The sequence below is a fragment of the Cinclus cinclus genome, chromosome 3 (genome assembly GCF_963662255.1).
Source record: "Cinclus cinclus chromosome 3, bCinCin1.1, whole genome shotgun sequence".
Lineage (NCBI taxonomy): Eukaryota > Metazoa > Chordata > Aves > Passeriformes > Cinclidae > Cinclus > Cinclus cinclus.
Genome location: NC_085048.1, coordinates 90014410 through 90027246, shown reverse-complemented (window position 1 = coordinate 90027246; position 12837 = coordinate 90014410). Strand labels below are relative to the sequence as shown.

The 12837-nt window shown below is 40.9% G+C and overlaps 1 protein-coding gene across 1 annotated transcript in view; it reads left to right on the top strand.

Annotated features, from left to right (window-relative positions):
* Positions 1-12837, top strand: part of KCNH1 (potassium voltage-gated channel subfamily H member 1) — a 167119-nt gene that overhangs the window by 6268 nt on the left and 148014 nt on the right. The window contains exons 2-3 of the mRNA XM_062490404.1: positions 4168-4291; positions 4539-4645. Coding sequence (XP_062346388.1) covers positions 4168-4291; positions 4539-4645 — 231 coding nt within the window. The remainder of the gene's footprint in view (positions 1-4167; positions 4292-4538; positions 4646-12837) is intronic.

Below are 12837 nucleotides of genomic sequence, written 5' to 3'. Positions count from 1 at the left end.
CATCTCTGCTGTTCCGTGCCCAGCTCAGGCAGCAGTAGCTGCATCCTCCACCCCTGTTCCATGGGTAGGGTAAGAGACACATCTGAGGTGCAGTTCTTTTCGTTAGCTGTGGAAGTGGTTTGTGCTTGGTAATGCTAAAGAACTAGGTTTGCTCCCCTGAAGATCCATGGGAGGCATTTGAGACAGGATAAAAAAAGACTTGCGGGTCTCAATAATGCTGGGCTGTCATCACCCAGCATGAGGGAGGCTGTGGTCTGCAATGAGAAGGGCAATTTCCTCCTCTCCCTCTCTCTCTCCCTCTACTCCTCAGTCAGCTAGTCCTGGCCAGAGAAATGTCTGTGAGTGCAGTTTATCTACAGAAAGTTTAGAAGCTGATGGAGTTTTGGTTAAGCAAAGTACTGGATGTAACAGTAGGATTCAGTAGATAGAGTAGTTTTGGTAAGATGGGTGCTCTAGACACTTGTGATTGCTACTGTTAAAAGGACCAAGGTTATTTAGAAAGACATTTTCTGATTCTTCTGTGATGGTCTGTTTCTTGAGTGGAAGAAAGTACTGGTTTCAGTGACTGAGTGAAACCCGTTCTTACATTTTCGAAGGAGTTAAAATGTTTTTCTTGTTGCTTTTAAGTGGCCATGTCTACTTTAAAGTGATAATCCAAAGTGGATCTGACATTTGAGTGTGTAGATGCTGACGTGGGTATACTGCAGTGAGCAGAACTAACCTGGGGAAAATGCAGGCTAGAAAATGTGAAGTGATGCACTTCACAAAGTAATCCATGCTGCAGAAGCCTGTCTTCATGCAAGTAATTGTGCTGCCTTTGTGGTGCTACAGTTCTTGTGTTTCTGCATCATGTTGTACTCTGTGCTGCACCTCTGAATATTTCCTTGCCTCCCAATGGTCTTGGTCAAACTGTGCCAAATGTGGCACAAGCCAGAAGCCCAGGTCTTTTATATGAGCCTGGCCTCTCCAGTTCTTCCTCAGGTTTTCTTGGAGCTCATAAGAAAAGCCTCTGATGCTTACAGCTTCTTCTTGGGACAGGCAATACTGCTAACATAGTTGCCATTGTGATAGAAAGTGATTTTCAGGTAGGGGAGTTCACCTTTCAAAGAGGCGCTTCAAGTCACTAAATAGATTTGATACTGTTGCTATTACATGTCCATTGCATCCCTGTCTTTGAAGAGAATCTAGCAGTGGATTTCTTCATGGTCTTCCTCTTGCCCATTACTTCCCTGGCCTTGCTGACCCACTTGTGAGTCCCCAAGGGTCTTTGCTCTGTGATACTCAGAGTTCACTAGAGCATCCCTTCATGCTTGTTGTGTAACAAAGCCACAGCTGTTTCCTGGCCTCTGGGACCCTGTGTCCCTGCAGATGGAGTGGCAGTATTTGCCTCACTAGATGTTATTCAATATTTTCTTATGTTAGAAAAGATTTTTAACAGATTATGAGCTGTCCCCAAGCAGCACATTGTCAGGGATGTCAGTGCAATTGAATGTAAATGATAGCAATGAGGACAGCCCTTCTACCTCTGGGTTGTCTGTTGGAACAAGCAGTGAAGTTTTAAGTGGGAGCCCTTATTTTATGCTATGTCTGGCCAGTGTTCGCACAGGCACTGTTGTCAGAGACACTTCTGGAGAAATGAGTTGTGTTTGTCAGCTATGTAAAGACCAGATCAAAGAAAGGTCAAGCTGCATGAAGTTGGAACGAGCTAGAAGGGAGAGACACTTACGAAACAATGGTATCATCAAAATCTCTGACTTGTTCTTTGGTTCGATAGTTGTGCGAATTTTTTCCTTTAAAACTTTATGGGTACATAAACATCTCTCAGCTTGCTTCTAACTCAAGACTAAACCCAACCTGGACTCTTATGAAACATTGTACCTCTACATGCTACAGAGGCTCACCCAGTCTTGTCTAATAGGGGTGCATAAAATGCAACAGCCGAGTCATACTGACTTAGAAATCACACGGTGAGGATGTTGGCATCTATTCGTTGTGGTAGCTTGATGATCAGAACAGTCATTCAAGAGCTGTAATAATGGCTGAGTTTCCACTGCTCTAAGGTAGCCTACATCTTCTAGGAGAACATCCAAACTGCTGTTGGGGGAGGGAAATGTGTGCATGTTCTCTATGCATCCTTTGAAACTGCCAGTCCAAAAAATTTGGATTTTGCTGGGCCAAAGCAGAAGTGGGAACGTGATTCTTCAGCTCCTGCAATAATGGCAAGGAACTGAGTATTATCTGTGAGATTTGGGCTTATGTTAAAATATTAGGTATTGTAACAAACATAGGAAAGGGGAAAAAAACAATCTTAAAACATCCCCCTTTTTCACTGTTTTCTGTGGTTTAACTTGGTCAGATTTCTATTTGCTGTGCTAAAGTTTTTCAGTTCTCCTCTCCAGTACTGCTCACAAAACTTGCAGCTCCCAAATCTTTGAGAGCTGGGCATCTAGGGACTAGACTGTTGCAGTCTTACCTTTTGGAGATTAAATTCCCTTATGTATTTAGGGCTTTGTTTTCACCTATAAATAGGAGACATGAGCATTGTTGTAACTCACAGAAGCCTTGCAAGGCTAGATAAAAGTAGGATTATCACAGTGATGGTTATCAGAAATGTGTCCTATACAGCCTGTAATGAAAAAACACAAGAGATTATTTATCTGAAGACAATAAGGTTCAAGTGTGAAAGGCAGGCAAATGCTTAACAGGAACTGTTTAGGAAGTAGAGAGAAGGGAAAGTTACATTTTGAGAAGGGAAGGCAGTGAGAACCAATTCTTAAGCAATTCATGCATGAAATAGCACCATTCAGATCAGGGCATAAATCTGGCCTAACATTTATATTTTCCTTTTTTTTTTTTTGTCATTTTTTGTACTTCCTGATGAAATTAAAAATATCGTAACACAGTCTAATGTAGTGTTTATAATAGACACTCAAAAGCACTTGCTTAAGCAGTGATAAATTACTTGGTTTACTTATTAGTAGGAATGGGTAAAAGAGGTGTATTGTTTTGGGGACAAAGTGCTTCAGCTGAGCAAGCCCCATGGTATTTAAAAGAGGCTGTGAGACACAAAGCAGCTAAAATATCCTGAAATTATACTACTGGTGTATTTCACTCTAAAGAGTGTATAAAACCACACTTAATCATGCTTTAGAATTGGGCAGTGGATTCAGCTAGCTACAGGACTGCTTTATTTAAACCCACGTGAAGTTTGGGGTGAAAGGTTTTGAAAGGGGAAATTGAAACAAATGAAACTCTCTGCAATTAATGGGTAAACTGTCATTTGGTTGGAGGAAGCATTAATGAGACCTATGGATGTGTGAGCAGCTGGGAGTTGATACTGAGAGGTGGACAGTGTGGTGGACTCCCGTAAGGGCTCTCCTTAAAAATGAGTGCCTGTTGATCTCATGTGGCTGCCTGGCCCTTCTTTCAAAAGCCAGAGGGTCTTTGCAGCTGTGACAGGAGCCACCATCTCCTGCTGCCTGCCAGTGCGCAGGGAGCAGCACTGCTGTCAGTCTTGGCACGGGTGTAGGTTTGAGTTGGCAGTCATAAAAAATGTGGCACGCACAGCTCCAGCAAGAATGGAGGTGTGAAATCCTGCTTAGTGGTTTATTTCTTTTGTACTGATTGAAACTCCTGGCTTGTATTGCAAACAAGGAGTTCCTTCTACTGGTGTAATTGCTGGCCCTAGTTCTTGGTATCCTGTTTGGAGTGCTGTGCTGTACACAAGTATTTGAGTTTGTGTGGCCAGCAGTGAAGGCAGTGTTGAGAGGAGCCCCTGGGTCTGCATTCAGGGAGGAGAAATATTGCTCATGTGTTGGTTTGGCCACTTCTGAGAGGCTTCTCATTCCAACTGAGTGTCATGGTGGATCAGTGCATGTGGCACAGAGGGAAACAGTTTGGTGGATCTGCCCTCAGTCAAGAGATTAATTTTACCTGCTTAACCATCATGTGTTTTATTTATGCTGTGATTGAGTAATTAAAACTTTTTTAAAAATAAGAATTTAGTTAAAATTGAAACTGGGAATAATCCTGTTGGCTGTAGTGGGAATGATATCTAGGAAACCTGTGCAGGGACTGAAGCAATTGGGATTGGGTTCTGAAATGAATATTTCCTCTAATGGAACCATACCTTTGACTAATGTCTAACTGATGTGTTTTTTCAAACAGATACTAATTTTGTCTTGGGTAATGCCCAGATCGTGGATTGGCCCATTGTCTACAGCAATGATGGATTTTGCAAGTTATCAGGATATCACAGAGCAGAAGTTATGCAAAAAAGCAGCACCTGCAGGTATTTGAGAACAGATTTATTTTCTGTTAAATAGCTTGTAGTGTTGTGCCTGTTGCTCGAGGAGAAAAGTAATCTGTTTATTCCAGTTTTATCTTTTATCACTTGGGGCTACATCTGTCAAATATGCTTTCCAGGTGAAACAAAATCCAAGAAGAGCCATTTCTAAATGGATGCTTTTTTACACGTTAAACAAATGGCTTTGTGTCTTTGTCTGGTACATGACTTGAATTTCTCTGTTTATTTGCAGTTTTATGTATGGAGAGCTGACAGACAAAGATACAATTGACAAGGTCCGGCAAACATTTGAGAACTATGAGATGAACTCCTTTGAAATCTTGATGTACAAGAAGAACAGTAAGTAGTCGATTGGTTTGTTCATTAATGTAGGTGCATAAAGTTCTTCTTAGTAGTAAACTGCAGTTCTGTCACCCTGGAGGACAGTGCTTTATCTAGGGCTAAATAAGCCCCAGTTCTGCCACTTGGTCTAAAAGGGAGAAATGAGAACATGTGAGATGAAAGTCACTCAGGGAGGCCGAGGAAGCTTTCTAATTTGTTCTGACATTTAGAGTAATTTGTGTGTGATGCTTTAAGACAACATTGAAGATTCCATCAACAATGGTAGTACACAGGATAGGTTTAGGCAAGTTTCCACTACAGAGAAACATACTTTCTCAGTTTTTAAAAACTTGATATAGCAAAGCTGATGTATAGTAGTTTTGGAATAAAAAGAACCTATCTTTTGTTTTAGAAACTGAACTACTTCTGATGTTTTCAGATGAAATGTCTTTTGTTTCAGACAAAAAAATCCTTAATTGGCACGTGATGTTTTTCCTAGGAAATTCTGTCCGTCTGTAACTGCACATTTCAGCAGATGAACTACTTGCCCCAAACTTGGTGTCTCACCTAGTGTAGACTATTTCACGCTCAGTTATTTTCATCTATTTTATGTCAAAATGTAAATATGTGAAGTGTAAATATACTGAGGTCTTCAGCCTGGCCAGATGTTAAGCTGAAAAAATTGCATTCTGTAACTTATTTTGCTCTTAACAATTTTGCCTTCTAATAATGAAGCTGGTACTGCCTGTATGCACAGTCTGTATGGCTGTGGTTTGTGCTGCTTTCCTCCTAGGGCTATCTGCCTCCGATGTTTACCTATTTCCTAAAAGCTGATTTCTGTTCCTAGCTCAGTTTGTGGCCGTGGGGACCATATGCAGCTCACATCTATGCATCCAAAGCCAAGTAAATAAGCTGCAGTCCTGGGATCTAGGAGAGTCTGGAATTCTCTCTTAGTTATCAGTCATTTGGCACCAAGAGACTGTGCAGCTACTCTTCTGTCATGCTGCAGCATATGGCCTGTAGTAGAGCCTGGGGCCTCTCTGCCTTTTATGTGGATTTAGAGCAAGGTAACAGTGGAGGGAGGAATATTTCCTGCCCTGCTGTGCACTCACTCCTCTGAGGAGAGGTGGCCCAGAACACAGTCCAGCTGTGCAGTAGCTGTGTTGTGTGGCGTGCCGAAAGACGGAGCTGCGGTGGCTCTGCTGCGTATGCAGAGGGTCACAGGCATGGGAAAAAGGAAAGCACAGAGCTTGCTGTCAAGTTTAACAAACCCCAGGGCGCCTAAGGTTTGTTAGATTTGCAGCTTGAGAGATACATTAACTACTGTTATGGAGACTGGCTAATAACACTAGAGAGTTTTAACTGAAAAATATCAAAATGAGGACATCCTGGAACTTTTTCCCAATATAAGCCACATCATGGGAAAACACTTTCCTATTTACCTAGACTGCTAAGTGGCCTTTCCTTTGTGGTCACTTTACCTCTGCCTGCAACTAGGTAATGAACATGATTGGTTCTAACCTGCTGTTAGTTTGAAAACTTGGGAAATGACCCTGACTTTTTTTAGACATTTTTTCCTTGCTCTTTTTTTCTTCTATGTGGTCTCTCTGTTCGTTCCTCATTCTATATTCCTTTTTCAAATTAGACAGTGAAATACATGGGAAATAGATTTTTCTTGTTCTTTACCTGTTTACTCCCTCCTTATAAGCTAGTAGTCACAATAAATAGCAAGTTTTTGTCCCATTTTTGAGTTGTTGGATAATTGGTATGGTTCCCACAGCCTGCACATTTAATGTCATACTGGCTGCTTTAACAGTACAGTCTCTATCCTTTTGGAGGAACAAAGGAAATCAAAATAGGAGTTTTGAGTTAATAATAATGATGTCTGTAGTGCAAGTCAGTCTTGTACTTTTAGGAGCAGCAGCCATTTCTTTCTTTCTCTGAGTAACAATTATTCCCTGGTCTTACATGTCAAAGCAGATTGAGACATTTAATGATGCTACTAGAATTGATAGGCTATTTTTTTTTTCTGACATGGCACTCTCCATGGTGGTGACCCAGTGCTAGTATTTATTTGGTTGTCTGATAAGAATATCCCATCCAGCTGGTGATAGGTACAGTATATCCACAAACTTCATTGCAGTTCACAGTATTAACTCTAGAAACAACATACAATTTCCTGCCTTCATCATGTTTGCATTTATGGATGCTGCCTCTACCCTGGCCTTCCCTTTCTTTGTCCCATCCTCCCCGCATCCAAAAGAGACTATGCTCCCTGTTTTCAGAGCTTGAAGTTAAGTTGTGATAGAGATTTGATGATTCCTTGGGCTAGGCCCTAGGTAACTTGGCCGAGATGTAAAAACCATTGTTATTTTCTAGAAAAATTGCTTCCCAGAAATACAGAGCTTCTTCAGGATAATTGGAAGCAATTAGATCGAACAGGTGTGTAGCCATGAGATTTTTTACTTTGTTGCTTTGATGCCCTTCAGTTGCATTCAGTGGGGATTCATTGTCATACCTGGAAGGAGACGAAGTAAAAGCTGTCTTTAATCAGGACTGCAAAATGACAACAGACAGACTGACAGTAATTTCACATGAGAGCTTCAGTTCCATTGTTTAATTAGATATGAGCATCCAGTGATGCTGGAAGTACTGTTTATTTTTATATGGGAAAATTACAACATTACTAAATCAGAAGTCAGTGGAGATAAATGAACTTATACCAAGGAAAGGTACAGCTAATATATCAGAAAATATTTTGTATCTAGCGTTAGTCATATCTTACCTTACCTGAACTGATGTGTTTTAAACATCTAACTTCTTATGAGATGTTGACAGACATTTGTTAAGTTTTTATATTTTATGGTCAGCCTCATGAGTTAAAAATGGCTAAGTAAGTTAAACTTGGATTTTATTTGCCTTGTTTTTCTTCTACAGTGTAGGTCTGGCATACAAGCAGTGCCAAAGCAGGCTTGTTCTATATGCATTTGCTTTCATTATACAAAATTCACTTGCTTCTATCTGCCCCTGAAGAGGTGGTGTCCAATTGAAATCTAACCCCCTTTTCTATGCAGTACTTGACCTACTTCAGTGGAAGAATATTTGAAGTGGCGTGAACTCCTCAAAGGTGAAGTGCATCAAGAGTTAGAAAGAGTCTTCAAGTGTCCCCTGTCTGAGCAGAGGCATTCCCATTGCTTATGGTCTGCAGCTGTGCTGCAGAGAGAGTGTTAAGACGTGTTTTTTGGTTTTTTTTGTTTTTTTTTTTTTTTGTCTCAGAAGTTCTCTACAGATAGGACTAGCAGAATGCTTGCCAGAATGCTGGGTTGGCTGTAGGTAACTATTTTGCACACTGCAAAGCAGTTTGGTAAAGCAGTAACTCTTTGCTGAGTAGACATATTATGGTGAGAGTCCCAAAGGCTGGGATGCACTTTCAGTTTGTGCTGGAGTTCACTTCCCTGTTTTCTGGTGCTTGAACATTCAACACATTTAATAGCATGAATATCTGTGTGTGTGGTTTTTTATTTGATTGTTTGATTTTCAAAATTTTCATTTTACCATGTGCACAATCTCCCCTCCTTCCTTCTCCCTTCTTCCCCCAGTATATTAGAAAGCCTTCAGATACCTGAGAATAGCAAGTCAGTCATTCACTAAAATAGGGATTTGATAGATTCCACTTGCATTTATCTCTGTGTGCTTTCTGTAGAGGTTCAAAAGCAAACAACCCCATCCTAATTATAGGCAGCAAAATTCACTTCAGTGTGGTAGACCAGTGAGTGCCCACCACTAAAGACTTTCTCATAACTGTTACTGGTTCAAACCATCTAAACCCATTAATATTTATGTGTTCTGTGCCTGTAGTGTCTCCTGATGGAAACCTTTGCTAACCCATATTATTGCATAGGAACAGAAGTAGGGAAGAATGAAGGTGTTGGAGTCAAGTGAGTCCTCCTCATGTATCCTCCTCAACCTCTCACTGAGGTGTAGCTTCGTTATTTGTCAAGCAGTATGCACACCTGCATCTCCTGTGAAGTCCATCTGTGTGAGTTCAGTTACCTTCAGCAAGGTCAAATTAAATAAGTCTAACTCATAAAACTGGTAATTCCCATTGATCTTGTTAACTTCAAATATGTTGGTAAGCAAGACCTGCTGTCATCTCCACAAATATGTACGGAATTCCTAGTAGTAATCCTTAACTATTCTTCCTGGGGTAAATGGAAAGAAGATCTCAAAACTTTACTGTGTCTTCCTTATACTCAGGCTGTTCTTCAGAGAACTCAGAATCAGATGAACCATGCCAGCGCTACCACAGTACAAGAGCGTGTGCTGAACCATGTTTTCTACTGTGTTGTTTCAGTGACATAGGATAACCCTTGTGAATAGCAATTCCACCTTTGGGGACTAAAATCGATTTTTCTTAACTTAGCATTTTAAGATGTGACCTTTAGGAGCATTTGGTGCCACAGCATACCAGCACCAGATAGAGAAGACAGGAAGGCAACAGCTTTAAAAGTGCTGGGAATGTATTTAAAGGTTTACTCTTGTTGGCACAGAGGAGTGAGCTGCAGGCTGGTCTGGTCTCCTTTGGCACACACTCTCTGCTCAAAGCTAGAGTCTATGGGAAGACTTTTGCTCTTTGTCTTGCATGGTCAAATCTCATGGGCTTCTCTGAACACCTGGTTAAAATCTGTGTGGGAAAAATGGCTTGCCAAACTGTCTCTGAATCACACCTCATCAGCTGGTTTGCTAGTTTGATGCTGTAAAACTGTTCAGTCTGTGTGGGAGAGAGAAACAATCTCATACTGAGTACCTGGGCATTAGTGAAACCCTAAAAGGCATGGCTGTAATTGGTCAGCCACACTGTTTATATAACTTAACTCCTGCTGTCTGCATTGCTGCATGTAGGAATTGGTGGAGAAAGGGCACATGTTTCTATTTGCATACTGGTCGACTGTTTCCCTTCAGGACAATATGTGTCTGATGACTGTTTGACTGAGACATTATCAAGTAATGCAGAGGTTGTGCTGCTTAGAGGAAACTTGCCCCATTCATTAATGGCACTGTACATGTCAGCTGAATTGTCAAAAGATTTTTTTTCATTGCATTTTAAAATTAATTTTGGTTTAATTAGTGGAAAGAAAAAATGTGTATTCCAGTTTTATTTAAACTGTGCTTTTTATAGTTTTGAAAAACAATTGGCCTCTTGGGTTAAATGGCTCAAGGTATGGGCAAAGAGCACATTTAAACAGTTGTTTTGATTTTCATATAGCCTATTTTTGTTTGGCAGGAGGGAAAACTTAGGAGAGCTCAGTGGTATGCTTGGAATACCATTGAAGAAGCTGGAATAGACCTTTAAGATCTCTTTCACTTTGATGATGTAAGAATTTCTGGAAGACTTAAACCAAAATTAAATAGCATATGAAATGCTGGTGCTCCTGCCCAGCAAGAGGCTGAACATATTGTTGAAAAACACAGGACTGGAAAAAAGGATTAGGGAAGAGACAGTACTATTTGTCTTTCAGATGGGCAATTGAAAGGTCTGCAGACATTTAGAGTGTATTGGTCTGGAGAAGACTTGGGACTTGAATCACAACCCTTAAAAGTGTCTTTGCTTTAAGGCAACACCATGAGGACTGTGCTTAGGCTGTAAAAGCCTTTCAAGAGGTGCACCTGTTAATTCTGGATTGGCAAGTAACTTTGGTACCATGAGTCAGGCTGGTCCTATGTCTACTGTTGGGCATTCATTGTAGATTATAATTTCTTCTCAGTTGTCCACACTGTTGTCCTGCAGCTTTGAAGGGGCATTCCCTTTTCTAGCATGATTGGTGCTATGCCACTGACAAATGGTGCATTCTTTCACTGCTGATTCCAAATCTAACAGAAGCCAACGTAGCTCATGAGTGTTTACTTTTTTGTTTGTGCACTTGTATTATCACTGAACTTTACCAGGGAGAGAGGTTGCCAGGATTAAAAACAAAATGTAAATGGAAGTAGATGTATTGTTGGAAACACTGGTAAACACTTTCTGTGTGGCTGCATCAGTGCAGACTGGGAAGTTACTCTTGTTTTGCTGTGAGAACTGTGGAACATGCTGCAGTTTCAGTGCCTGAATAACCCACAGGCTGAATCCGAAAATCACATTTTTCATTAGAATGGCCTTTTTTGTGCCTCTTGCTAGTCATGGTTGTCTGGCTGAGCAGGGATGTTGGATTTGACACCAAGAGCATGAGGGCTGCCTGTAGGACGTCAAAATTCTAGTTTCTGACCTGATTTATAAGTAGTTTATACTTCAGACTTTCCTGTTTAATAGTTAAATAAACTGTTTAAGAAGTAAAATTCTTCCGCTAATTAAACCGGTATGCAGGACAAAAGCTGAGCATGGCTACTTCTTGGCTGAGGCATTTGATATGTTCCAATATTTCAGATCCCAGTTCTGCTGTGAATGAGCTCCTGGTTGCAGAACACTGTGGAAGGTCCATGTAACCCAGCACTGTGAGCACTCACCTCATGACTGTATTTTTATATCCAGTTGTCTCCTATTCACAAGGGACACTGACAAGGTGTTAGGGACTGAAGGGAAAATGCGACGTTGTGGAGGCAGGTACATGGCCTGGCAGAATTTCCCATCTACTTATTTCTGCCTCTGAAGTGTTACTGTGTAAATCCCTAACTGGAAGATAATTTCTGCGTGCTGCCTTGATTTTGCATTTTGCTCTGTTTGTGGCACTCTGAAAATTACAAGGGTACCCAAATAGTGCATTTCATCAAACACACCTACTTTTACTTGTCAAGAACATCTGGCTCTTTCTTTTAACATGTGGGGCATATCACTAAGTTATGCACTTGATTCTAGGTAAAAAAATGTTTTGTCTTCCTTCTTCCTATAAATAATGCAACACATGAGTGGGAGTCAAGGGAGTCAGAAAGTCAAAACCCTGCTGATAAAAGCTCCTTGCCCTGCAGCAGCCTTAGAGAGGTTATTGGGAAAAGTCCTCTTGCTGCATTCAGAACATGTTAGAAAAATCTTCCAACAACATACTTAATACAGCATAACCATAAATGGAAGATGACATCATGGATCTGAAAAATAGCCAGAATAGGAGGGTGAATTGCATCCTTTCTGTGTTGAGTACAGCATCTTCAAAAGCACAGTAGTAAGTTTTTATAGCTATGAGAGACAGAGAGGAAACTGAGTGTGTAATTCAGCCTCAATGCTGTCAAGGTTAATATTGTGAGCAGCCCGTAGTAGAATGGCTGTAGCTTGAAGCAATAAGACAATACAAAGTCTTGGGGAGGGGAAAAACCCCCTAATCAAAGAAAATGCATGTCAAAAGGCAAGGCTGTGGATGGAGATCTTGTTTGATTAAAAAGTTGCAGTGTTAGTGAAGGGTGTTGAAGTGGGTAAAATGAAGAGCAGTTCATCACCAAGGGGTCCCTGTAAAAGCAGGGTATGGATTTGATCAGCCTCACAACAGTTCACATATGAAGCTGGGAAAAACAAGTAGGCAACAAAAAATTGAGAGAGGCAATTTTAGGAGCTCTTGAGAAAGGGTGTAAAGGGTGTTACTGTCTAGAAAATTGCTGTTGGCTGCTTTGTGGCAGTGTCTTCTAAGCTCATTAGCAAGTTAGTGATGATTTTACTGGCACGGTTTTTTTGCAGAATCTTTTTTCACACTTAGCATATTTGTTTGTTCATACTTTTTTGGAAGGGGTTGTTGAGGAATGTTAACTCTTAAAAAAAAACATATATATTGACCCTTGAATATTTTCTGCCATGCAGGCATATTTCAGAAATGGCCACCAGTGATTCCATCTGGATTTCTCTGCTTTTTGAGCAGAGGCCTCCATGCATCATAGACCCTGCTGTTTATAGAAGTGTCTGTACATATGGCATGGAATCTCCGCCAGAGTTTGAAACTGCTTGTGTGTTGTGCAGGCACAGTGGGAGCCTTAGGAATTGAACTTGGTTTATGGAAGTTGTCCATAGGTTTTGGAGATGCCCTACCTTTCTCTAGCCAGAAAAGATTGCTCAACACTGAGGCTGGGAAACAGCCAGGTGAGGCACTGGTAACAACAACCTCTCTTAAATCAACATAGTTGGGAAAAAAGCTGCTTTTGCTTCCCTTTTTGAACAGTACCCTGTAAGATACCTGAGGTTTTCTTGTGACCTTTTGACAGCCAGGAAACACAAGTTGCCCTTGTTGCTAAAAACT